The sequence below is a fragment of the Schistocerca americana genome, unplaced genomic scaffold, assembly GCF_021461395.2.
Source record: "Schistocerca americana isolate TAMUIC-IGC-003095 unplaced genomic scaffold, iqSchAmer2.1 HiC_scaffold_49, whole genome shotgun sequence".
NCBI lineage: Eukaryota > Metazoa > Arthropoda > Insecta > Orthoptera > Acrididae > Schistocerca > Schistocerca americana.
Window position 1 is genome coordinate 1,716,161 of NW_025726225.1, and position 27,332 is coordinate 1,743,492.

The window sequence follows — 27,332 nt, forward strand, 5'->3', positions numbered from 1 at the left end:
GCCCTATTTGCATTTTGAACGAATATGTGTATCACGATAAAATAAAGTGTGGTGTTATTTCATCGTAATTGTGACTTGATCAAATATTGAAGAGAATAAAAGTACCTGATGATAGAAATATCATCACAAGCAGTTTGTGTGTGTGGATTTACACATAGTAGTATCTAGCTTGGCAACACTGGGGCCGAATAATAATGAATATTATTTACATCTCCATCACTATCATTCTCTTAAAATTTCAGTAATGTTCTGAATCTTCAATCACAAGTACTACAAAGAGATACTTGCATGCTCCAAAATCATTCAGTTACCTAATAAGCTCTGTTATCCAACACAAACAGTGTCACATATGTTTTTTTAAGAATGTAGTGCAGTTGCAGCCCTATGCTCTTCCATTGTAACCTCTTCCATCTCTCCAGAACTGTGACAGAAAAATCTCACAGAGAGTGATCTCTCAGCTTCCACAAACACTCTCGCCCTGCTGTATCTGCTCTTGCAAGACTCTCAGACACACACAAGAAGTACTGGCAAGTAACTATCAGACAGTAACTATCAGCAGAAATTTGCTCCTACTGTAAATAATTCTGCAAGCACTATCGGGGAGTGCCAAAGTAACTGAGAGTAGAAAATTCATATGTATTCCAGCCCTAGCCACAAAACTGGTTGTTTGACAAATGAGTGTAAAAAAAAAAAAAAAAAAAAAAAAAAAAAAAAAAAAAAAAAAAAAAAAAAAAAAAAAAAAAAAAAAATAGATGAATGAGAGAGACCCTCATTCAACAATTCTGAATTGACCACAATTGCAAAAATTACAGCAGCAGATAACAGCAATCACAGAGGGCAATGTTCATCTTGAAGTTACTGCTGATCATAAGAATAAGCAGATAACTATTAATGACGCTGTGTATGTTCCAGGACTTCAATAAAAGCTGCTGTGAGTTAGTCCAATGACAAGAAGTGGATTGTGCTTATTGTCTGATGGTGTATTGTGTGGTATATACAACAAAAATGATGTCAAATATTGTGAAGATTTCTAAGACATACCATTTCATAGACACAAATTCGCCAAAGACAATTGTGAAGGTCCTCGATGTGCAGTTCATTGAAAATTCAAAATGCAAATGCTAGAAAAATGTCAATAACAGTAATTCAAACTGACAATAATGGAATGGGCCCAGGTACATAAGTAGAAGCTATGATGTGTGCTCAGTCAGCATCATTACCTAACATCCTCAAAAAAGCAGAAACACCATATGCTGATGTTAATAGAAATGCAGTTTATCTCAAATTAGCACAAAGCTGCAGTGAGTGGACGCTGACTGAGAATGTCAATGGGAAAACTGATCAATCAAATGCAGATCTAGTGCTGTCTGAAATTAAAAAATAATCATGGGCAAGAAAATCAAACCTCATTTATTTTATTGATGATTTTGCTTGTTTTGCTAGTGACCTTGAGCCACATTCATACAAAAAAACAATGTACTGCAATAACTAAGGAAAATGGAAGAAAGTGTTAATCATGTATATGAGTCATTACTGAAAAATGAGATCTGCACTTTGATGAATTTACCACGAGGTTTATAGACAATACTAAACATGTACTCAAGATCAAACAAATGTCAAATGATGAAACTGAACATTATGAAGGCTCATTTTGTCGCAAAGGGTTATTCTCAAATACCAAGAATGAACACTGATGAAACATTTTTGTCTGTTGTTAATCATTCTTCACGATGTGCCCTGATAAGTTTTAGCAGCTGAATTTTGTCTTGACACTGAACCCATGGATCTTCAGACAATATTTCTGTAGGGTGATCTCATTGAAGAAGTATAAATTCATGATCCTGAACACTAGGTGAAAAGGGGAAGGAGATGATGGTTTACAAACTAAAGAAAGCGGGCTTCACGCATTTGGAATCAGAAGTTAAAGACATAATACTACACAAATTGAACCTAAATAAGTCAGAATATGATCGGTGCATTTACTGTGTTATATACTCATTCTGGCTGTTTGCAAACAATTTGATCATCTTCTTGAACAGAAATAATAAGTACAAGAAAGAATTAATTAATGAGAGATTTTGGTGAGCTCAGTTGGTGTCTTGGGAAGAAAGTAAAACGAACCAGCAAACTGAGGACAATTAGTATCAATCAAAGCAAATATGCAGTGGACTATTCAAGAAATATTGTATGTTATGGAAGATTGCAGTCTGGTTGCACATCCAATGAAACCTGGTTTGAAACTACATAAATGTGAAGAAAAATTGACAGATGAGGAAGAACTTATGTTACATCCCATTTCATATCAGGAAGCCACAGGTTCATTCTTATATTTGGCTCAAGATGTAACACCACACATTGCATATGCTATGGGGTTGGAACAAGATTTAACTTCAGTATTTTCAAAAAACTCACTGAGAAGCAGTCAAACAACTAATGAGATACACCCAAGGCAGTTGGTGTATGACTATTGTTGTCATGGTCAGCTCTCCATGCTACTCTATCCTGTGTAATCCCCTTCATCTCTGAATAACAACAGCAACCAACATCTTTTTGAACCTGTTAACTGTATTCATCTCATGGTTTCCCTCAACAATATTAAATTGGTGATTCCTTGATGTCTATCAACAGATCCCTTCCTTAGGCAAAACGTGCCACAAATTTCTTTTCTCACAACTCTGTTCAGTACCTTCTCATTGTTTACATGATCTACTGACTTAAGCTTCAGAACTCTTCTATAGCACCACATTTCAAAAGTTTTTACTCTCTTCTTGTCTGAACTATTTATCATCCACGTTTCACTTCCATACAAGGGTAAACTTCAGACAATTAGGGTCGAGGCCCCAGTTATGGCCACATTAAGGGCAATTCGAGATACATCACATTTTTAGTATAGGAAGAAAGTATACAAATTACTTCAAAAAATCGTATCTATTGCTTCAAAGTCTACACATTAAAACCATGTAAAAACAAATATTCTAAGTTGTATAACAAAAGCAGAAAAAAATATTGAAAAATAAATGGCGCATTTCCCCAGTTTTGGCCATGTTAACCCTAGCTATGGCCAGTTGTTTCCCCACTTATGGCCACTTCATATTATAAAAAAAACTATGGCTAAAATAATTGTCAGTCCATGTACCAGAAAGTAATTTGTGCTTTCTACAAGTATATAAGACAACAAACATACATCAAATAGGTAAAAGGTACAGAAATTGAATGAACAGAGAAAAAAATATCATTAGGCAAAGTATTGTCCCAGTAATTATTAAATCAACTTCCAGACAAGTTTATTTCTCACCAGTATTAATGGAACTGGGGAACTTTGTTTTTAATGAACATCCTTCTTGCATCAAGACTGGACCTGGCAGTTTCCCTATAATATCTTCACCCGTCGTAGTCGAAACATCATTTTCAATGTATTCGAAACAAGTTTTCTGAACATTAGAACTTTTTAGGCACTGAATTTCATATTCAGAGTCAGAAAGCACTTTCAAAATTACAGATACATACTTAAAAATTGCAGATCCTGTTCTTCTATTTCCTCTTAAACTAAATTTTACCAAAATAAAGTCCCCTACTTTCAAATTCTCACTCGAAGATAGTTTCTCCTTCTGCGTAGTCATCTAAACTGCTTCCACTGTCCGTCCATTCTTCTTCCTCGGAAGAACTTGTTGGCCTATAACTTAACTCTTGCCTGTTTCTTGTTTCCCCTTTTTTACATTGGAATGCCAAGTGCTGCTCTTTGGACTTTAACTCCTTCATAGCTTTTCTCTTCCTTTTTTCCTGCTCCTTCTCCTGCTTCTCTTTTTCCTTCAGTTCATGATATTCCACCCACTTGTCACTAGTCACAACAATGGGTGTATGTTCTTTCTTCCTCTTTGTGCCTCGTTGTTTGGGTTCTGGCAAAGTGATGACACTTTCAAAAACTGTCGCTAATGATTTTGGTGGTGTCACTTGGATACGCACTGAAGATGGACTGTGGTTGGATGTTGGAGTACCTGAACTATGTGAAATACTGTTGGGGGTTGTTGATATATCTGCAGGAATAAGACTGTTGGTGGGTGTTGGAGGAATATCTGAATTCTGTAAAATGCTGCTACGTGTTGAAGATATGTCAATATTATAAACATTTTCAATGCATGAAGGATTAAGTCTGTCTGTGTTTTGTGAAACATTCTCTGTTTGATTATCTTCAGAGGGAGGCGCTATGCTATCTGTCAAAATGTCATCAGTGTTACCACTAGCACCATGCATTTCAACCTCATCAGATATTTTTCTCCAGAACTTGAAAAGTAATAATGTTTCTTGATTTCCTTCCCACTCATTATTCCTTCTCTTGGTTGCTCTGAACTCATCTAGAAGGACAGGATCAATCTGCTTTTCTATATATGAGAAATGTCTCTGAAGTTCCTCACTTGTCTGAACTGTGGTTGATGCTGGTGTACTACGAACAACTATCTTGCTGTAATCTACATTGTTCACATTAAATGGAAACAGACCAGTTGCCCTGAAACCAGCACAAATATTTGCCACCATTTTAGGTTCTGTAATAATTTGTGACAGAACGGAAGATAATCAGATTTTGAAATTTCAGTGCCATTATTTTCAAAACGCCATTTCTGAACAATCTTCTTCCACATTTTTTTCATAGGTCCAAAGACAGCTACATCTAATGGTTGCAAGATGTGTGTAGAATTGAGATGGAGAGCAACTAGAATGATCTGAGTTTCCCTACAATATCTGCTCAAATGAAGTGTCAAATGAGAGCAGTGCCCATTTAAAAATATTACTACAGGCCGGGGAATTTCAGCTTCTTTCAAGAACGGATCAAATACATTTGTTATATACTCAAAAAAAACTTTCACCTGTGATCCACCCATTTTCTGTTTTTCCAATGCCCCAGTTTGGAAGAGCTGCTTTCACCAATGATGCTGGAATCCTTGCATATTTGAACAGTGTTAATGGAGGAGCAAATTTTCCAGCAGCATTCACTGCAAACAATGTAGTAACGTTATCTTTGTCAGAGTTACATGACTAATCATAAACATGATGGCCACGAGGACCTATGATTAATTCCCCTTTAGGAACCAGAAAAAAAGAAGTTTCATCCATATTAAAAGTTCTGTTTGGGTCATTTAACACATCCATATCATTTAAAGTGATGGATACTTCGTGAATCCAGTTTCTTATTTTCTCTTCCATAACAGAACCTCTAGCCCTATTGACATATTCTGCATGTTTTTGTGACAGAACCTTGTGTCTCATAAGAAATCCATAATACCACTTTTTTCCAGGTCGATTGTTAGTAAATGTAGCCTTACAACTTTCCATATCTGCACTCTCAATAAGTTTTTGCACAGATGCACTGAGATTTTCTTTAGTAACTGGAAATCCCTTGCTAGAACAGTCCAAAACCCAGTCGACCAATTTTTTTTTCAATTTGTTCACCTAAGACAGAATGTGGACCACAGTGCCCTGTAGATTCTTTTGGAGATACACCAGAAATTTTGTTTCTTAATGTTGTCCTTGGAACTTTGTACAACTTGCTTGCAGTAGCAACCTTCATTCCCTCATCAATAGCCTTTAGAGCATCTTTAACTTTGCTGGGAGAATACTGAAACTTCTTATTCTTTGGTTGATTCGTTTTTCCTATAAATAATGCACAAAGATGGAGTTAAAGAATGTTGCATATTTGAATAGTGCCTATTGCATATTTTGTATCTTACAAGCATAGGTAAATTAGTATGGTATGCCAAGACAATACTAACAATGAGGTATATATTGATATAAAAATACCAAAAATATTTTAATGAGGCTATTTAAATAAAATTAGCCTAGTGTAATGTAGGACAGAACACTAATATTGATGTTTTTGTATCAGTTTTTAGAAGTGGCCAAAACAGGATACATATATGTCTCCACTTACGGCCACATACATGGCCATAACACGGAACCAGGGCTAAATATGGATCTGTTAATGGCCACACACTTTTGATAGCATGTTTTTAGGCTGAGCGATATAAAACTTCAAAGAAATGAAAATATAATGTCTTATCTTACCTCTGAACAGATTAAGTTTCTTATGATGTTTTATTTAAACATGTAAAAAAAAAAAAAAAAAAAAAAAAAACCGTGGTGCTTAAAGAAAACTCCTGCAAAACCCAGCTTTTGCAACACTGGTCATTTCACAAAATGGTGTCTCCAAACAAAAACAGACAAAAGATTGATTATGTAGACAAATGAATAGAGCCTTTCACAAAGTTTATAATAATCTATAGTAGAACTGGCTGGTATTCCAGAGAAGCTTAAAAATTAACCTTTGACATCAAGGTGGCCGTAAGTGGGGTAGTGGCCAAAACTAGAGCCTTCATTCTACCTCCAGTAAAGCAGTAAAGGAGTTCCTAACACTTAAATCTATATTTGAGGTTAAAGAATTTCTCTTCTTTAGGACACTTTTCTTCCATTGCCAGTCTACATTTTACATCTTCTGTCAGGCATCATTAGTTATCATACTGCCCAAACAGAAAAAAGCATATACTACCTTTAGTATCTGGTTTCCTAATATAACTCCCTCACCATTGCCTGATGTAATTCAACTCGATTCGATTACCCTTGTTTTGTTGTTGATGATATTCATGAAGAACTAGCTTTACAAAAAGTGGACCTATTGAAACTGAAGGCTTCTGGATGCTGATTATGCATCAGATATTAATCAATGATGGGTTATATTTTTAAGATAGCTGGGGCAGCACATTTGTGGAATTCAAAATGGCAACATACAGTTACTGTGCCAACTACGGAAGCCAAATTCATGGCCTTAACAACAGCAGTGGAAAAGCAATATACCTACAAGAAATATTTCATGGATTATATGTTAAACAGAGTGCAAAACCATTGTCCAGTCACTCATGGATGAGGCAGGAACTGAAACTGAGGGTAGCAAAGGAACATAAAAAATACTTCGCTGCATTATTAAATTTTCCTTTACAAAGGGAAACCCAAGAGAACTGCCCCAGTTTGATTCTCATAACACTGAAATGATAAGTGAAGAGATATCAGTTTCAGTGGCATTGAGAAACAGCTGAAAGTGTTAAAACTGAACAAATCTCCAGGGCCTGATGAAAGTTGTATCAGATTCTGTACTGAATAACTATAATCTATCATAGATCCACCAAGAAACAGCCACCCAGTAGCTGGAAAACATCATAGGTCTCACCAATTTACAAGAAGGGTGATAGAAGATATTCACAAAACTACCATGAAATATCCTTGACTTCAATTTTTTGTAGAATCTTATAACATGTTCTGAACTCAAAATATGAGATTCCTAGAAAAGAATGACCTCCTCCATACCAACCAACACGATTCCAAAATTATCGATTATATGAAATACAATTCACATTATTTCACATCTCATCCTGAAAGGTTTGGGTCAAAGCAGTTACGAAGAGGCTGTATTTCTTGATTTCTGAAAACCATTTGATTCGTTATCAGATGTACACTAATTATAAGTAAAATCGTATGGGCTATCATACAAAATTTGTGACTATATTGAGGATTTGTTGATAAGGATTTAGTTATTGTGGGCGGAGAGTCACTGACAGATACAGAAGTAACTTGGGGTATGCCCTAGAGAAGTTGTTGGGAGCTTGATATTCATGTTGGATATTAATGATACTGCAGACGATATTAATAGTAATGTCAGACTTTCTGTAAATGATACAGTCATCTATAATCAAGTACTGTTTGAAAGAAGCCACCTAAGTATTCAGTCAGATCTTGATTAAGATTTCAAATTGGTACAAATATTGGCAACGCTTCAAATTTTCAGAAATTTAAGATTATGCACCCCAGGAGAAAAAAAATAAAAAATAAAAAAAAAATAAAGAGAGAGAGAGAGAGAGAGAGAGAGAGAGAGATGAAATGGAATAACAACATAGGCTCAGTCGTAAGTAGAGTAGGTGGTAGACTTCAGTTTATTGGTAGACTACTGGCAAGATGCAAACAGTCTATAAAGAAGATTGCTTAACAAATCACCCACCTAGAATATTGCTTGAGGATTGGTTTGGTTTTGTTTTGCTTTACGGTGCAAAAAACATCTGGGGTCATAGGTGCCCAAGTCAAAACTATAGAACATGAAGACAGAGAGGAGTTAAAAATGACTATATATCACTCCTAATTGACATAATAGAAGACAGCTAAAAACAGGCAAGTGGAAAAAGGGCTAGAAAAGACACCATACAGAGGTCCAAACCTAAAAATTAAATGGAATGTGCCATATTGCTTTGGTGGATAGAAAGTGAAATGCGGACAACAGCCCACACATTATTTGCTAAAACAGCAGATGAATCAGACGGCAAGCACAAGCGGAAACAAAAATGGTTACAAAATGGGCATCCCATCAAAAAGTGGTGTACAGTTAAAACTTCAGCACAATGTGTACAAAGTCGTGGGGTAATGCCACTTACCAAATGATGATGGCTAAAAATGCAGTGCCCAACATGCAGCCAAGTTAAATATAACATCCTCCCAGCAGGAGGGATGAGGCACGACCAATGAAGGACAAAACGAACAACAACAAGATTGAATCAACGGAGTCACAACAAAACCTTACAACCATGTCCACTCGTACAAAGAACAAGAAAGGAAATAAGCAGTCTAAGGCGAGGCAATGTGTCCAGAGACGTACGCAAGGTTAGACTGGCTGGCTGAGCGAGAGGCAGGCACCTAAATACTCTGTTGGGGACGCTGCTGTTGGCTGCTGGAATCACGTGTTCCACTGTGGCGCCCTCACACTAAATGCAGGCCAGGAGGCGCGCGTCGCCACAGCTTATGGCACGATGGTGCAGAGACCACTAAGGGTCTTCGACGTCCATGACGATACCTCTAAGGGTCTTCAACGTTCATGACATCTGGTGGGGATTCAAATTCCACCGTGCGTGGTACCAGAGATGGGGATATAGATACTCGCAGGCTCAGGTATGAGGATTGCAGCCTTGGCAGCAGTGTCAGCAGCCTTGTTTTCAGGCATACCGAGAAACATCACACTGGCTCCTCCAAGAGTCAGCAAGTGACAGTTTTCCTGGACCCACTGCACTAAGGGATGGGCTGGGCGGTGTACAACACACATAAACATTAAAGGGCACTGAATAAGTCTGAGCAGAGGACACAATTGAAAAGGCTATGTCACCGGATGTACTCTGTGGCCTGATACAAAGTGAAGAACTCGGCTGTAAATACAGAGGAGTGTCGGAAGCCGATATTGAAAGACACAGGTGCCAACGACAAAGCCACACATGCCCCCATGGTCAGTCCAAGAGCCTTCAGTGTATACAAAGGAACTATCACAAAGTTCTATGTGACGGTTGTAAAATTGAAGGCGATAGAGTGAGACTGGAGTAGTGTCCTTAGGAAGTGAATGAAGGCCAAGGTTAACATGAGCTGCTTCACAATGCCCAGGCGGTGAAGGGTTCACACCCTCCTGGAAAGTTGCAGGTAGTGTGAAGGTATGCCACCGTAGCAAGTGCTGAAAGTGGACTCCAGGAGGTGGCAGAGAAGAGAGACGAGCCCCATACTGATGATCAAAGGAATCATCTAACAAGGAGGCATAGAACTGGTGGCCATGCATGAGACAAACGGCATGCATATCTGCTGAGGAGAAAGTCATGGCAATACGGCAATGGTAGTTCAGCAGCTTCAGCATACAATCTCTCAACCGGGCTGGTGTAAAAGATACTTGTGGCCAAATAGATGCCATGATAGTGGATAGTGTTGAGACAGCATAAAGGGGATGGGCGTGCAGACGCATAAACAAAGCACCATTCCATGCCAAGTGGTCTAGGGGCTCCCACATGACCCTCATGGACTTTGATGAAATTGTGTATGAACATTCACGCATGTTCTCAATGAACACTGGTAAAGTTTCAGTTTCAGAAGTTCAATACTTTTAGAGATACAGTCACTTGTTTAAGACCATAGCATAGCTTTCTATAGTGCGTCCTTGAATTTTCAGCAACTTTGAGATGAGATATCTCTGTAAGTATTTCCATGAAAGAAACAAAACTTGCCCATCTTATACAACTTTTAGAGCTCTTTAAAGTACAATATTAAGAAAAGCATTTCTGAGCAATTTTCATATAGATAATTTGAAGCAAAGTTGGGCGAAAAAATAGTTGTTTAAAAAAAATGCGAATTTTAGTTTTTTATATCTCCAAAATTAATTGTGGGAAGTACATGAAACTTTGCACACCATAACTCACCAACACAAGGTCTTAGAATATAAAATTTCATTCTCCTATCGCTTTCCATTATTTCACAAATCTAGGATAAAGTTGACGATTTTTCAAAAAGTGCTAAAAATGGGTATTTTTAGTAAAATTTTTCAAAAAAGTGTTTTCTCCAAACTCTTCTAAACTGTGGTCATTAGAAAGAACATATTATAAACTATCTAGAAAAGTGGATTTGGTTTTGCATTGCAAGCATATAAGGCCCTAAAAAGTAGCATCATCAAAGAGGCGCACTGGAAGTTTGAACACATTTTTCTGGCACTAAAATTATACCTGAAATCTTTTATTTTGCCTTATACATATTTATTAATGTCTGGAATAAGTGAAATAAGAAGTTCTGATGAATAGGACCTAGCTTAAGTCTGAATAGCAAAAGAATAAAAATAGAAACAATGTTATTTCTTAATTGTCACCTCACCCGCCCCACTCTCTCACTGTCTGTCTGTCTGTCTCTCTCTCTCTCTCTCTCTCTCTCTCTCTCTCTCTCACACACACACACACACACACACAATTATTATTAAGAATGAATGTAAATTGTAAAATTTATTTGCATAATCATCTAATTATTAGTTGCCTGTTTAATGAACAACACCAGCTTACTGATGGAAAAGAAGTGTATAAATGAGTTGCTATGGTCTATGGTGGCTTAACCACTGCTAGTTTCATTTCGCCTCAGAAAACCAGCATTCCCATTGCCATAGGTCCACGACCGATAGCTTAGCAACAACAGCCACGGGTGGGTTTCTTTACCACAGGATTCCAAGCCTGATAAGGGTTTCTTTACACAGGTTCCCAAGCCTGATAGTAAAATTATTTAAGTGACCTGCGTAAAATTAGAAGGCACTCATGGGTTCCTTGGATTCCAAGCCTGATAAGGGTTTCTTTACACAGGTTCTCAAGCCTGATAGTAAAATTATTTAAGTGCCCTGTGTAAAATTAGAAGGCATTCGTGGGTTCCTTAGATTGTTTCTTATAACCTATTTTATTTTCTTATATGCTACATTAATTTTCTGATGAATATCAAGAGGAATGGTGTATTGCCAGCCAGACAAATTTAGTGATGGGGCTGGAATAACTGCAATAATGTGGTGTTCCGGAACCCAGCACTTGTCACTTCCTGGTGGCCAATAAAATGAATTTGCTGGACCATGTGGGTGCATAAAGTTCATTAATACATCCCTTTGCTCTGTGGAGGTCTCACAGATATTCCCAATCCACCACACGTTTTCATAGATGCATGCAACATATTGTCCTGGTTGGAAAGCAGACATTAATATGCCTCCTTCATTACTGTGACCCATTTTAGCTAGAAAAGATCAACAGTCATTTGAAACTCTGCTGACCTGGATTGTTGTTTCATCAATAGGTAAATGGTGATGATTTTCTCTAGTGCCTGCTACAGTTTGTCCAAGTTTAAACTTCTCTTCTTGTGACACAACATTTTCTTGAATTTCATCATTACTGACGAAAACAAATTTAATTTCATTAATGTTTTCAGAGCAGAAGTGAAACAGATCTATGGGAGTAAGAATTTGTCCATTAAGTGGCCGTTGCAAGCTTGCTCTTGCTGCTAACCCCTTTGTTGTACCTCCAATCCCATCACAAGGTGATTACCTGTGACTAGTAGAAAAAAAAATTCCATTCGGCTGTCATTCCAAAATCACTCTTATGATAGCACAAATTTAGGAAATTCTTGAAATTTATATATTGAGCACTGGAGCCATCACTGAAATAATGAATGTGGGATATCTGTGCAAACCGTGCTTTTATATATTTGATGAGCTCCTTGATAAAAACGTGAACTGTAATAGTGCCATGCCGCAAGCAATCACTGATTATGCAAAAACTTAAAGATTCTACTTTCTCATTTTGACGAAAGTAGATAACAAATGGATGAATTGTTGCTTGACTATTGTATCCCTTGCACAGCATCATGAATGATAAAAGAATAATTTTCTGCAAAATCCATTAGGACAACAAGCTCTTCGTCTTTCAGATGACATTTAAGGCCTTTAAGATGCAAGCTTTGATGCTTGGTAATGTAATGATGGCATGACAGACTCCATATTTTATTTTTTACATCTTCAATAAATTCATCCACTACCATCTGCTTCGTGTCCAGTGCGGCCCGATCGGCATGTATCCATTACTTAAACACAATAACTTCCTGTGGCTCATGATCTAGGAAATAGCTGGCAATTTCAGATGCTATAGCTTCGGGCCCAGGATAGGCTGCCTTTCACAGCGATGTAGCATGCACTGTTTAGAGTTAAAACTGCAGACTGCCTTGCTGAGAATCTCCTTATAATTTTCACGTATACCAGCTCCACTAAGCATAAGCTTAACATTTTGGTGAATTTCACAGACGCAAACTGCATGCATTCTAGCTGATGCTACTGTTACACACCATTTTGGTCTAAGTTCACAAAACTTTGAGAACCCTATTTCTGGACCATTTATATTCTTAAAGATAACATACATTTCCCGTAAATTGCAAAGTAACAATCTTTTCTGCATGTATGTCTTTCTATCTAAAAGTCTAACTGAAATACTATCTTTTTTTCCAGGGCATACACTACTATACTCTGTAGTGTTTCCTTTACTCGGGGTTCTGCCGTGAAAATATAAAATCTGATTGGGTTTTGAATTTTGGTGGTTTCAGTTACGGATAAGGCGGACTTCATATTATTGATTGAGGTAGTGCTGTAATTTGACCGTGCAAGGCAAACCGGGTCGGCAACACTACAAAAAGCGACTGTACGGAAATAGCATCAGAAACTAGTGGAAATTTACCTTATAATCTTGTTAGAAACGCAGTACTAATTACAATATAGTCTTCATGGCTGTCGTCCCAATTCCCTTGTAGGACGACCCGTCTTTCACTTTTCTCCGTCTGTTGAAAACTTCAAGTTGTCACTGTCACGATCAATTCACAAATTTGGCGATAACCACCTCGAATCACTATTGAAACAACCTCGCTTTGTAATATAATTTTAATTTCCACCCAAAAGCACATTAAACACAGCGCGGAAAAATACTCGTCTTTCGTATCAAGACAAGAGAGAGTGAGAGTAATCAATTAGCTGTTAAAAACAAAGCCTACGCAAAAGTATAAAAAAAAGAACAAAATTATTTATAAAAATCGGTCGCTGGCGCAGCGCTCTTCTGCATGCGCGATCGTGAATTATATCTTTGTATTGGCGGAGGCGCGGTAGTCAAAGTACCATTACAATGCCTCCTCTACTGACACGCTCCGCAAGCGAGCGTGGCAGTATAGAAAATTTACATACATACATATGAGAAAATAAGAAATTTACATATTACAAAAAATATTTCTGAGCACAATGCTCTTTGCATATCAGTCTTGGTATACAGTCTCTTTGGTGTGTATCTTCATTAGGAGTCTTAACATTACTGTCTTTGAACTGCGGCTTATTATCGTTGCTTAGCAGTACTGAGTACAGCGTTTGAATTTAGTTCACATGATTCGGATTTTCGTTGGAGTTAATTCGAACAATAAATGTTTCTATTATATTGCTCCAATGTCTTTAAACGTAGTATCGGTTTCTCTCTCTCTCTCTCTCTCTCTCTCTCTGTGTGTGTGTGTGTGTGTGTGTGTGTGTGTGTGTGTGTGTGTGTGACTTGAAGAAAATCCAAAGTTTGTTCATTGTGTCAACACGAAATTGTGATCTCCAGCACGAATTTTTTGTGGCGTCCACCAGGGTATAAATGGTCAATGAGGACACAGGAAACACCTCACTGCCTACGACAGGTGATGAACTTGTCCTTTACACCAACCTGAATACCTGCCGGCTTCCACTACACCATACACTTCAAGGCATATTGACACTACGTAAATATTTCTTGACCAGTGTTCCATCATGTTGGTTTCTTCTTTGCATTTTCAGTTCCATTTATATGAATCATGTGCTACATGCTCAATTCCTTTGCAGTTCATTAACATCTCCTTAAAATACATTTCTTGATATAATAAGTACTTAAACATACAAATATTTACAATTTTATCATTACGTGAGATATTTACATTGTTGTCATATAGTACATATACAGAATTAAATGAAAAATATAGTAAATTTTTACGTTACATTCAATATCATTGTGCTGACATGTGAATTACATTACATTCAGATTGAAATATACATTTTATTTGTTAGCTCATTCTTTTTCCTTTCTTTCCTTCTTTTGTTCCTTTCCTTTTCATTACACTTGCAACATTTAAAGATAATTGTGGCAACTCGCTAGAATATTTAACTTAAAATTCTTCGTGCCTCCTGGAATAAAATTTACACATATTTCAAGCTTCAAGACAGCCCTCTGAAGAAGTATAGGTTCATGGGATATTTGCTAACTACTTCATAAATACTAGTAAAGTTGTCTCCTACAGTGGACTACACAAAATAAAATATGATAGACAAAATACATGTTTACTTAATATAATGTAAAATTTCCTATACCTAATACCGTTTCTGAGTGTGGTGTCCCCACTATTGCTGTTTCTATGAGTGGTGCCCCTCTAAATATCTTAGGATCCTACAAGTATGTACATCAGTGTGGTAAGTATATATATATATATATATATATATATATATATATATATATATATATATATATATAAACAAAGATGAGGTGACTTACCGAACAAAAGCGCTGGCAGGTCGATAGACACACAAACAAACACAAACATACACACAAAATTCAAGCTTTCGCAACAAACTGTTGCCTCATCAGGAAAGAGGGAAGGAGAGGGGAAGACGAAAGGAAGTGGGTTTTAAGGGAGAGGGTAAGGAGTCATTCCAATCCCGGGAGCGGAAAGACTTACCTTAGGGGGAAAAAAGGACAGGTATACACTCGCACACACGCACATATCCATCCACACATACAGACACAAGCAGACATATTTAAAGACAAAGAGTTTGGGCAGAGATGTCAGTCGAGGCAGAAGTGTAGAGGCAAATAAGTTGTTGAAAGACAGGTGAGGTATGAGTGGCGGCAACTTGAAATTAGCGGAGATTGAGGCCTGGGAGATGACGAGAAGAGAGGATATACTGAAGGGCAAGTTCCCATCTCCGGAGTTCGGATAGGTTGGTGTTGGTGGGAAGTATCCAGATAACCCGGACGGTGTAACACTGAGCCAGGATGTGCTGGCTGTGCACCAAGGCATGTTTAGCCAAAGGGTGATCCTCATTACCAACAAACACTGTCTGCCTGTGTCCATTCATGCGAATGGACAGTTTGTTGCTGGTCATTCCCACATAGAATGCATCACAGTGTAGGCAGGTCAGTTGGTAAATCACGTGGGTGCTTTCACACATGGCTCTGCCTCTGATCGTGTACACCTTCCGGGTTACAGGACTGGAGTAGGTGGTGGTGGGAGGGTGTATGGGACAGGTTTTGCATCGGGGGCGGTTACAAGGATAGGAGCCAGAGGGTAGGGAAGGTGGTTTGGGGATTTCATAGGGATGAACTAACAGGTTACGAAGGTTAGGTGGACGGCGGAAAGACACTCTTGGCGGAGTGGGGAGGATTTCATGAAGGATGGATCTCATTTCAGGGCAGGATTTGAGGAAATCGTATCCCTGCTGGAGAGCCACATTCAGAGTCTGGTCCAGTCCCGGAAAGTATCCTGTCACAAGTGGGGCACTTTTGTGGTTCTTCTGTGGGGGATTCTGGGTTTGAGGGGACGAGGAAGTGGCTCTGGTTATTTGCTTCTGTACCAGGTCGGGAGGGTAGTTGCGGGATGCGAAAGCTGTTTTCAGGTTGTTGGTGTAATGATTCAGGGATTCCGGACTGGAGCAGATTCGTTTGCCACGAAGACCTAGGCTGTAGGGAAGGGACCGTTTGATGTGGAATGGGTGGCAGCTGTCATAATGGAGGTACTGTTGCTTGTTGGTGGGTTTGATGTGGACGGACGTGTGAAGTTGGCCATTGGACAGGTGGAGGTCAACGTCAAGGAAAGTGGCATGGGATTTGGAGTAGGACCAGGTGAAACTGATGGAACCAAAGGAGTTGAGGTTGGAGAGGAAATTCTGGAGTTCTTCTTCACTGTGAGTCCAGATCATGAAGATGTCATCAATAAATCTGTACCAAACTATGGGTTGGCAGACTTGGGTAACCAAGAAGGCTTCCTCTAAGCCACCCATGAATAGGTTGGCGTACGAGGGGACCATCCTGGTGCCCATGGCTGTTCCCTTTAATTGTTGGTATGTCTGGCCCTCAAAAGTGAAGAAGTTGTGGGTCAGGATGAAGCTGGCTAAGGTGATGAGGAAAGAGGTTTTAGGTAGGGTGGCAGGTGATCGGCGTGAAAGGAAATGCTCCATCGCAGCGAGGCCCTGGACGTGCGGAATATTTGTGTATAAGGACGTGGCATCAATGGTTACAAGGATGGTTTCCGGGGGTAACAGATTGGGTAAGGATTCCAGGCTTTCAAGGAAGTGGTTGGTGTCCTTGATGAAGGATGGGAGACTGCATGTAATGGGTTGAAGGTGTTGATCTACGTAGGCAGAGATACGTTCAGTGGGGGCTTGGTAACCAGCTACAATGGGGCGGCCGGGATGATTGGGTTTGTGGATTTTAGGGAGAAGGTAGAAGGTAGGGGTGCGGGGTGTCGGTGGGGTCAGGAGGTTGATGGAGTCAGGTGAAAGGTTTTGCAGGGGGCCTAAGGTTCTGAGGATTCCTTGAAGCTCCGCCTGGACATCGGGAATGGGGTTACCTTGGCAAACTTTGTATGTGGTGTTGTCTGAAAGCTGACGCAGTCCCTCAGCCACATACTCCCGACGATCAAGTACCACGGTCGTGGAACCCTTGTCTGCCGGAAGAATGACGATGGATCGGTCAGCCTTCAGATCACGGATAGCCTGGGCTTCAGCAGTGGTGATGTTGGGTGCAGGATTAAGGTTTTTTAAGAAGGATTGAGATGCAAGGCTGGAAGTCAGAAATTCCTGGAAGGTTTGGAGAGGGTGATTTTGAGGAAGAGGAGGTGGGTCCCGCTGTGACGGAGGACGGAACTGTTCTAGGCAGGGTTCAATTTGGATGGTGTCTTGAGGAGTCAGATCATTAGGAGTAGGATTAGGATCATTTTTCTTCGTGGCAAAGTGATTTTATTTTATTTATTTATTTTATTTTATTTTCTCAGGCTCGTCTTTTATTTTCTCAGGCTTGTCTGACATTTGGCATTACCCCCAAAGGCCTCACACTCAAAGTTCCCATCTCTGGCTGCAACCCTTCCTTCCATCAGTCCCTATACCAGTTCCAAACTGAACAATCCATTGCCCTCACCCACCTAATCCTTCACCTACACATCAACTCAGCCAATGAACACACCCGTCAACTCCTATCCTTAATAAAAGTCCTTAATCTTTCCTCTCCCACATCCACACCGGCTGTTCAGAGCATCCTCCTACAGGCCAACCGTAAATTAGAACAGCATGCCACCCTCCACCTCAAAAAACTATCCAATCTCCTGGTTTCCCACCTCCGGAAAGGCAACTCACTCACCCTTCACAACCTTTCCAGCAAACCTCAACCTCCTCTCATTGCACACAAACCCAGTCTCTCCCATCTACTCAATCTCCCACTTCCAGCTCCACTCCCTCCAAAACCTCAAAATTCCGATCAACACAATCTGGAACCACAACACCCTAATTCAGTAGTTAACCTTTCCTCCAAACCTCTCTCCCAATCCGAAACCTCTGTCCTATCCAAAGGCCTCACCTTCAGCCCCACTCCCAGATTCAACCAAACAGCCCTCGTCAAAGATTTACTGTCCTACACTCGTACTCTCTTCTGGAAGTATCACTTTGCCACGAAGAAAAATGATCCTAATCCTACTCCTAATGATCCGACTCCTCAAGACACCATCCAAATTGAACCCTGCCTGGAACAGTTCCGTCCTCCGTCACAGCGGGACCCACCTCCTCTTCCTCAAAATCACCCTCTCCAAACCTTCCAGGAATTTCTGACTTCCAGCCTTGCATCTCAATCCTTCTTAAAAAACCTTAATCCTACACCCAACATCACCACTGCTGAAGCCCAGGCTATCCGTGATCTGAAGGCTGACCGATCCATCATCATTCTTCCGGCAGACAAGGGTTCCACGACCGTGGTACTTGATCGTCGGGAGTATGTGGCTGAGGGACTGCGTCAGCTTTCAGACAACACCACATACAAAGTTTGCCAAGGTAACCCCATTCCCGATGTCCAGGCGGAGCTTCAAGGAATCCTCAGAACCTTAGGCCCCCTGCAAAACCTTTCACCTGACTCCATCAACCTCCTGACCCCACCGACACCCCGCACCCCTACCTTCTACCTTCTTCCTAAAATCCACAAACCCAATCATCCCGGCCGCCCCATTGTAGCTGGTTACCAAGCCCCCACTGAACGTATCTCTGCCTACGTAGATCAACACCTTCAACCCATTACATGCAGTCTCCCATCCTTCATCAAGGACACCAACCACTTCCTTGAAAGCCTGGAATCCTTACCCAATCTGTTACCCCCGGAAACCATCCTTGTAACCATTGATGCCACGTCCTTATACACAAATATTCCGCACATCCAGGGCCTCGCTGCGATGGAGCATTTCCTTTCACGCCGATCACCTGCCACCCTACCTAAAACCTCTTTCCTCATCACCTTAGCCAGCTTCATCCTGACCCACAACTTCTTCACTTTTGAGGGCCAGACATACCAACAATTAAAGGGAACAGCCATGGGCACCAGGATGGCCCCCTCGTACGCCAACCTATTCATGGGTGGCTTAGAGGAAGCCTTCTTGGTTACCCAAGTCTGCCAACCCATAGTTTGGTACAGATTTATTGATGACATCTTCATGATCTGGACTCACAGTGAAGAAGAACTCCAGAATTTCCTCTCCAACCTCAACTCCTTTGGTTCCATCAGTTTCACCTGGTCCTACTCCAAATCCCATGCCACTTTCCTTGACGTTGACCTCCACCTGTCCAATGGCCAACTTCACACGTCCGTCCACATCAAACCCACCAACAAGCAACAGTACCTCCATTATGACAGCTGCCACCCATTCCACATCAAACGGTCCCTTCCCTACAGCCTAGGTCTTCGTGGCAAACGAATCTGCTCCAGTCCGGAATCCCTGAATCATTACACCAACAACCTGAAAACAGCTTTCGCATCCCGCAACTACCCTCCCGACCTGGTACAGAAGCAAATAACCAGAGCCACTTCCTCGTCCCCTCAAACCCAGAATCCCCCACAGAAGAACCACAAAAGTGCCCCACTTGTGACAGGATACTTTCCGGGACTGGACCAGACTCTGAATGTGGCTCTCCAGCAGGGATACGATTTCCTCAAATCCTGCCCTGAAATGAGATCCATCCTTCATGAAATCCTCCCCACTCCGCCAAGAGTGTCTTTCCGCCGTCCACCTAACCTTCGTAACCTGTTAGTTCATCCCTATGAAATCCCCAAACCACCTTCCCTACCCTCTGGCTCCTATCCTTGTAACCGCCCCCGATGCAAAACCTGTCCCATACACCCTCCCACCACCACCTACTCCAGTCCTGTAACCCGGAAGGTGTACACGATCAGAGGCAGAGCCATGTGTGAAAGCACCCACGTGATTTACCAACTGACCTGCCTACACTGTGATGCATTCTATGTGGGAATGACCAGCAACAAACTGTCCATTCGCATGAATGGACACAGGCAGACAGTGTTTGTTGGTAATGAGGATCACCCTTTGGCTAAACATGCCTTGGTGCACAGCCAGCACATCCTGGCTCAGTGTTACACCGTCCGGGTTATCTGGATACTTCCCACCAACACCAACCTATCCGAACTCCGGAGATGGGAACTTGCCCTTCAGTATATCCTCTCTTCTCGTCATCTGCCAGGCCTCAATCTCCGCTAATTTCAAGTTGCCGCCACTCATACCTCACCTGTCTTTCAACAACTTATTTGCCTCTACACTTCTGCCTCGACTGACATCTCTGCCCAAACTCTTTGTCTTTAAATATGTCTGCTTGTGTCTGTATGTGTGGATGGATATGTGCGTGTGTGCGAGTGTATACCTGTCCTTTTTTCCCCCTAAGGTAAGTCTTTCCGCTCCCGGGATTGGAATGACTCCTTACCCTCTCCCTTAAAACCCACTTCCTTTCGTCTTCCCCTCTCCTTCCCTCTTTCCTGATGAGGCAACAGTTTGTTGCGAAAGCTTGAATTTTGTGTGTATGTTTGTGTTTGATTGTGTGTCTATCGACCTGCCAGCGCTTTTGTTCGGTAAGTCACCTCATCTTTGTTTTTATATATAATTTTTCCCACGTGGAATGTTTCCTTCCATTATATATATATATATATATATATATATATATATATATATATATATATATGTCAATTGTGTTCCTACAAAGTTTGTGTAGTTCAGAAGTTCATCTCCTTCCTTTCATGAGTGTCAAGCAATATAAATAAAAGTTTTACTTAGTAAATAAATAAATCTTCTTACATAGTTGCTGCTGCGTTCCATGCTGTATATCCATTCTGTATTTACCTTGTGGTACCTGTAAAATTCTATTTATAAATAAATATGTGTGTATGTCTCTCCATACTGTCAGATAATCACAAATTATATATCATCAAATATTTCAACATGTATGAGAGTGTGAGCCGCAACAGAGAACTGACGTTTTGTTTTCTCCTTATTCTCCGTTCTATTTAATGGTGCATTAGTTCAGTACAGTAGATGAGCTTTAATTATGCCATTAGATGACTGCTAAATATGTTCTCTTAAATAATTCTTCCAATCTGAAGTGTCAAGCCTACATAACTCCAAAAATTTCATTACAAGTTCCCATTAGATTAGTGTTAAAGTCTTATAGATTTAAATCTTCTGGTATATTTTCAACTGTGGCTGCTGTAAATAATTCTTTCCACATAAATCTATACTTTCACCTTTAGTTATAAGAATATAGAAGACATCACATAAGTTATTATCTCAGGCATACCAATCTTTCAATAAATAATATTCTTTCACTACTTTCATTCTGTATTCCATGAGTACATGTGATATAGCGTTCAAATCTAGTTTCTTTTCTCTCAACATATTCTCAATTTCTCATAACATTCTCACCTATCCAATATTCATTCTTCACAAAATAACATAGGCCTATACTTATTCCTCAGCATTATATATATATATTTTCCTCTTATTCATCATCACGTACTTTTTACTTCAACAATAATAATAATAATAATAATACCCTTTTCTCATCTTATATTCCATTTACCTCTCTCCATATTACTATTTGTCCTCTTATTAAACTAAAATTACATTCACGCATCTCTTTCAGTCAGTCACATCACTCATATCAACATTACTATTATCACATGCCTCCTAAAGAAAATAGTTCTGTTCAGTTCTCTGCCTCCTCTAACGTGTATATGCCTCAATAACAACTCCTCTTATAACCAAATATCTTATTAACTATTGGATGGTTCACATTGCTTTTTAGACTTACCTGCATTCATTAGATTGTAAGTATCTGTATAACTTCAATGTAGGCTCATCATAACTGTGTATCATATTAATTATCTTCTTCTCACTAACTAATATTTTACTGTATGTATTTTTTCAAATGTCTGTGTGGATGTAGACCTCTGGGTTTATGTGTTAATGGATATTCTAATGAATAACAGCCAGGGTGTGGAATATTTGCAATTTGGTATGGTCCAGAGTATAAGACCTGCCATTTCCTGTTTAAATGTTTCAGTTTTGTGGGGTTTAGGATGTGTTCTTAGTAAAACTAACTCATCAGCTTGAAATGTTTGTGCTTTCCTGACATCTCTGTCATATTTCTGCTTTCTTTCCTTAGCTTTGTCACATAATGTGTAAGCTTGTCTTACCTTTTCTTCTAAACTAACAGGATTTGTTGTTGCTGTAAATTTAGGTAGAGGGTCTGTCCATTCATTTCTTTCTGTTTCATCCATAATTAATTCGGTTGGAGTGTATCCAGTAGAAATGTGAGTTACATTGTTCACTATTTGTTCAAATGGTGCTAGGTATTCTACCCATTTTGTGTGCTTCTCTGGTGTGTGTGTTCTCATAAACTGTCCAAATTCTTGAAATGTTCTTTCTACCGGGTTTGCTGCCGCGTGAAATCTTGAAATTAAAATATGTTTAACATTCTGTTCTTCAATAAAAGTCTTCCATTTTAAACTGGTAAAAGATGCTGCATTATCCGTGATCATAACTTCAGGTTTTCCTATTCTTACAAAATATTCTGTTAATAGACGTCTGGTAATAGCAGTGGTAGAAACTGAACGTAAAACATATAATTTTAAATACTTTGTGAAAACATCTAACGCAGCAAGGATGTATTTCATCCCTCCACGTGATTGTGGCTAGGGTACTGCCATATCTAAAGAAATTAGCTGTAATGGCCCCTTAGGTATGATTGGATGCAATTCATTCATGCTTGTACGATTAGAATTGGCTTTCTGACATATGATGCATTTCCTAATATTCCTCAATACTCTTCGCCCTAAATTTTGAAAATAGCAATATTGTATTATCTTATCTGTACATTTGGTTACGCCATAGTGTCCCCAAGTTCTGTGTGTAAATAAAATAAAATCATCAACATGAGCTTCAGGTAAGCAAACACACCAATGCTGTGATTCAGGGTTTCGTCGGAGAAATAGTACTTCTTTGTGTAATGTGTAATATTTTTCAAGATGTGGGTCTGTTCCTGCACATAGTTTATTCTCTATCTGGAATCACCTGGGATCATTGTCCTGCAATATGGCTAACTTCCTGCACATGTTTTTGTAGTAAGGTGCAAATGTACCGTCATACATGAGTAAAATTTTGAAATCTGGTGTTTGTTCTGTCACATCTGAAAATTCTTGTAGGCCTTGTGGCAAAAGAGATAGAGCATTGGCTATAATGTTGGATTCTCCTTTTTTGTATATAATATCAAAATCATATTCTTGCAGTGATGCACACCAGCATGCAAGACGTGAATGTAATAACTTGCATGATAGCAGGAATGAAAGAGCTTGATGATCAGTATAAAGCTTAGTACGTTTTCCCCATAGAAAGTAGCGAAAATTGCGAAATGCCCATACTATGGCAAGTGTTTCGCGCTCGGTCACTGAATATGACTTTTCACATTCAGTGAGTGTGCGGCTAGCAAAACTGATAGGTTTGATGACTGTTTGTTCATTTTCTACATGAATTTGGAATAAATAGCCCATAGGAACTTGCATCTGTTACTAGGCAAAAGTCTGATGTCATGTCAGGATGACATAACAACGGTGCATTTACTAAAGCATTCTTAATCGCTTCAAAATTTGTCTGACAGAACTCTGTCCATTTCCAAATATTATTTCTTTTGAGTAAAGGTAGCAGATGTGGACTGTTAAGAAGATGGTAGGGTACAAATTTCCTGAAGAATGAAGATAGACCAAGAAAGGCTTTGAGTTGTTTACGATTCTTTGGGGATGGAAAATTCTTAATTGCATCAATTTTTCTTGAGTCTGGATAAATGCCTCCAGTTGATATGAAGTGACCAAGGAATTTGATTTCTCTCCTCCCTAATTTCGTCTTTGATAAATTGATAGTGACACCTGCGTCAGAAAATTTAGTCAGAAGTTGCTTCAAAAGGTTAACATGTTCTTCCCAAGTAGTGGTGGCAATGACAATGTCATCAACATAAACTGTGATTTGCGATAGCAATTGTGGTCCAAGAACAGCATCTAAGACTTCAATGAATACTCCAGCACTCACTCGTACACCAAAGGGTAGAACACAAAATTGATAACTACATCCCTCACATAGAATTGCAGTGTATTTACGGCTGTTTTTATGGAGGTTCACCTGCCAAAACGATGAGCGGAGGTCGATATTGGTTAAATACTGTACATTATGAAATTTTAAAAGTTGTTCTTCCAAATTTATAGGTCGTGTGTTGATTGGAATTATGACTTTGTTAATTTCTCGTGCGTCCAGCACTAACCTTACACTACCATCCTCTTTATTAACTGCTAGGATCGGACTGCAATATGGTGAATGTGACCTTTCAATGATACCCCAAGCTTGCATTCTTTCAATCTCTTTCAAAACTGCGGGTTTCTTTGACCAAGAAATATTATAATATGTTCTACAGTATGTTTTGTGTGGTTTAACATCCATCTCATAAGTATAGCCTCTAATAATTCCAGGTTTCTCCACAAATACCTGAGCAAATTGCTGCAAGACTTCAAGTAATTCAAGTTGTTGTTCCTTCGTCATGTATTCAGATTCTGTGCATTTCTCATATAAATCATTAGGTTTAATTCCCTGAGATACAGCTACATTAAAAGTTAAATCACATATGTTTGTTGCTGGTGGATACACAAAATGTAACTGTTCAAACTTACCTTGTTTACTATTTAAGTTTTTACCCTGTGTTAATTCTATTGTCAGTTGTTGTTGGTTTACGGTTAAATGACGTTTCCCTTTTCCTAAATCTATGATTCCTTGATATTCATTTAGAAATTCAATTCCTAATATGCAATGCATAACTAATTTGTCTACTACCAGAAAACTGTAATTGAGTGGTATATTTGAAAATGTGAAGTTAATGAGAGCTTGAAATTTCACGTTCTTTGATTTGTTACCGGTGGCACTTATAATGTGACAATTCTGTACTGGCAATGTTTGTATGTTCATTATTTGTTTGAGTTCATTATATAAAGACACTGAAATGACACTTGCTGCTGCTCCTGTATCTAACATTACTTCCACTTCATAACTACCAGTCATAACTCGTGTTATAGCCTGAATAATCTTCTTTATTTTACTGGCACTATTAAAATCTACATCCTGATATAATTCTTTTTCTATTTTCTTACTGTCATCATATTAGAGAAAACAAATCGCCGGTTCCGTTGCGCTCTGCTCCCTATCGACCGTAACTCGAGCGCTTAGCTCGGTCATCGTTCGTTTTCCGGCAAATTCAGTTGTTGCTGCGGGTTGGGGTCATTGCCCAACTCAATAATATTTACATTGTCGCGTGTCACCCAAGTATCAGCTGTTTGGTTGTTGACATTAACTCACGTCGCATTGGGAGTTCTGTTAGGTAGGAATTGAGGGTTGCTGTATTGTATGTGTCGTGGCGGTGGTCCATTGTGATTTCCCCATACATTATTTCGCCCATGACTGTAACTGGTATCGTCATTACTGTTATTCCTGCATTACATGTTTGGATGTTGTTGTATGTTGTTTCTCTGAAAATATCCTGGATTGCACCTGTTATCCTCTCTTCATTGACCTCTATGATTTTGGTTCCTTCTTCTGTTGTTATTTTGAATATAACTGTCATTGTTCTGATTGTAATTACTGTTTGGATAACCATTATAGTAATAATCACCGTTTCCCTGCCAATGCTGCAAGTTGTTTCTCCTAATATTGAATGGATTTGTCCCAGTGTAGTGTGAATTGTTTCTTTGAGTGTTTTGTTGTGGTATCGGAGGCGGATTCCAATAGCCTCTGTCATTTCTGTTGTTGTGCATACGCGAATTTCTTGGATGGATCGGATACAATTGATTAAAATCCCTGATCTCATCTCTGTAAACAACATCTATCTCATCAACATAACTGAAAAAATTCTTTATGTTGTCCTCGGACACTCCTATTAATTTATCATGGTAAGGAAATGGTAAGTGGCTTTTAAGTGTTCTAATTACGTCTGGCAAATCTGCTGGTTTTGTCCAAATAATGTTTTGTCTAGGTAGCGTTTAAAGTATTGACGTAAAGTCCCTTTCTTCGGGTTGTAAATTTCTGGATTGTATACTTCTCGTTTTAAACTTTGCTGTTCTGTGATTGACCAGAATTCCTCAAGAAATGCTTGTTCAAACTATTCAAATGTTAAACATCATCTTTTCATTGCTGCTCCCCACGTAGCTGCTCTTCCACGTAACAAATTTTATTAGCTTCTAACCAATGTCTTGGGAAAATACCGTCAAAAGAGCGGATGAAAACAATCGGATGCACTTTGTCTTTCTCATCACATGAAAATGTCTGAAAGTATCCATGTCGTACTAATGTTTCATCAGCTACTCCCGATGGCATTAAGGGTCCTGCATTTTGTGTCAAACTGTGCATAGTATGTGGTGATGTCTGATAGTAATTTTGATCTTGTGGTAGCATTGAAAATGGTTCATTGGGATTTGTATCATTCATTGGTAATCTTAGTTTTGGCTGTGTGCTGGGTCTAGCATTATTCAGATTCTCATTTGTGTTTTGGTTGCCTGTTATGGGTTTTGGTATTACTGACAAACTTGGTATTACATTTTCTTTAAGTTTACGTACCTCTTGCTGAATATTATCTGTTTCTCCCTTTACTTGTTCCTTTGTCTTATCTAAAATGCTCTGTGTCATTGTCTCAAACTTCTCATCTAAATAATCATCACATAATTTGCATTCATGTACAAGTTTCTCTGCTAGAGTTGTGTCATTCTTTAAAGATGCTACATCTGCTCTGTCTTCAAGTTTTTCTAACTTTTCCTGTAAGGATTTCTGCTCCAATGTGACATCATTTAATCTGTCTGAAAGGTCTGTAATTGTCAGGTCTAAGTGTTCTTGGTTTGTTTTTACAGAATTGTGTGACTGTCGTAATTCGTCAACTTGGGTACTGGTTTTCTGTTCTTCAAAAACTACTGTTAACTATTTCTCATTACATCGTTGTATGTCAGTTTTTGTCTCGTCACTGAATTCCATAAATACCTTTACTTGTCTCGTAATCTTGTCTGATAAGTCAGTAAATTTCCTTGCAAGACTACTGGTGGTTTGTGTCAAGTCGGCAATTTGTCTCGATTGTTTTTCAAAATTTTGTTTTATGTCTCGTGTCAGTTCATCGAATTTAGTGTCAAATTTCCCAATGTCACGTTTTAAATTGTCGTCTAAAGCGTCAAATTTTCTGTTTTGGTCACCAAGTAACTTCAGAATCTGGTTGAGCATGTCAGAGTCCTGTGTCTTAGTTTCGTCATTTTTTTGTGTGTGTTTGATGTCTGGTTCTG

General features: G+C 39.2%; 1 protein-coding gene across 1 annotated transcript in view; it reads right to left on the minus strand.

Moving 5' to 3' along the window:
- Positions 1 to 5,395: 5,395 nt before the first annotated feature.
- LOC124585254 (Down syndrome cell adhesion molecule-like protein Dscam2) overlaps positions 5,396 to 27,332 on the minus strand; it is a 156,198-nt gene continuing 134,261 nt past the window's right edge. The window contains exons 7-8 of the mRNA XM_047131382.1: positions 26,274 to 26,861; positions 5,396 to 5,646 (exon numbers count right to left, since the gene is read on the minus strand). Coding sequence (XP_046987338.1) covers positions 5,396 to 5,646; positions 26,274 to 26,861 — 839 coding nt within the window. The remainder of the gene's footprint in view (positions 5,647 to 26,273; positions 26,862 to 27,332) is intronic.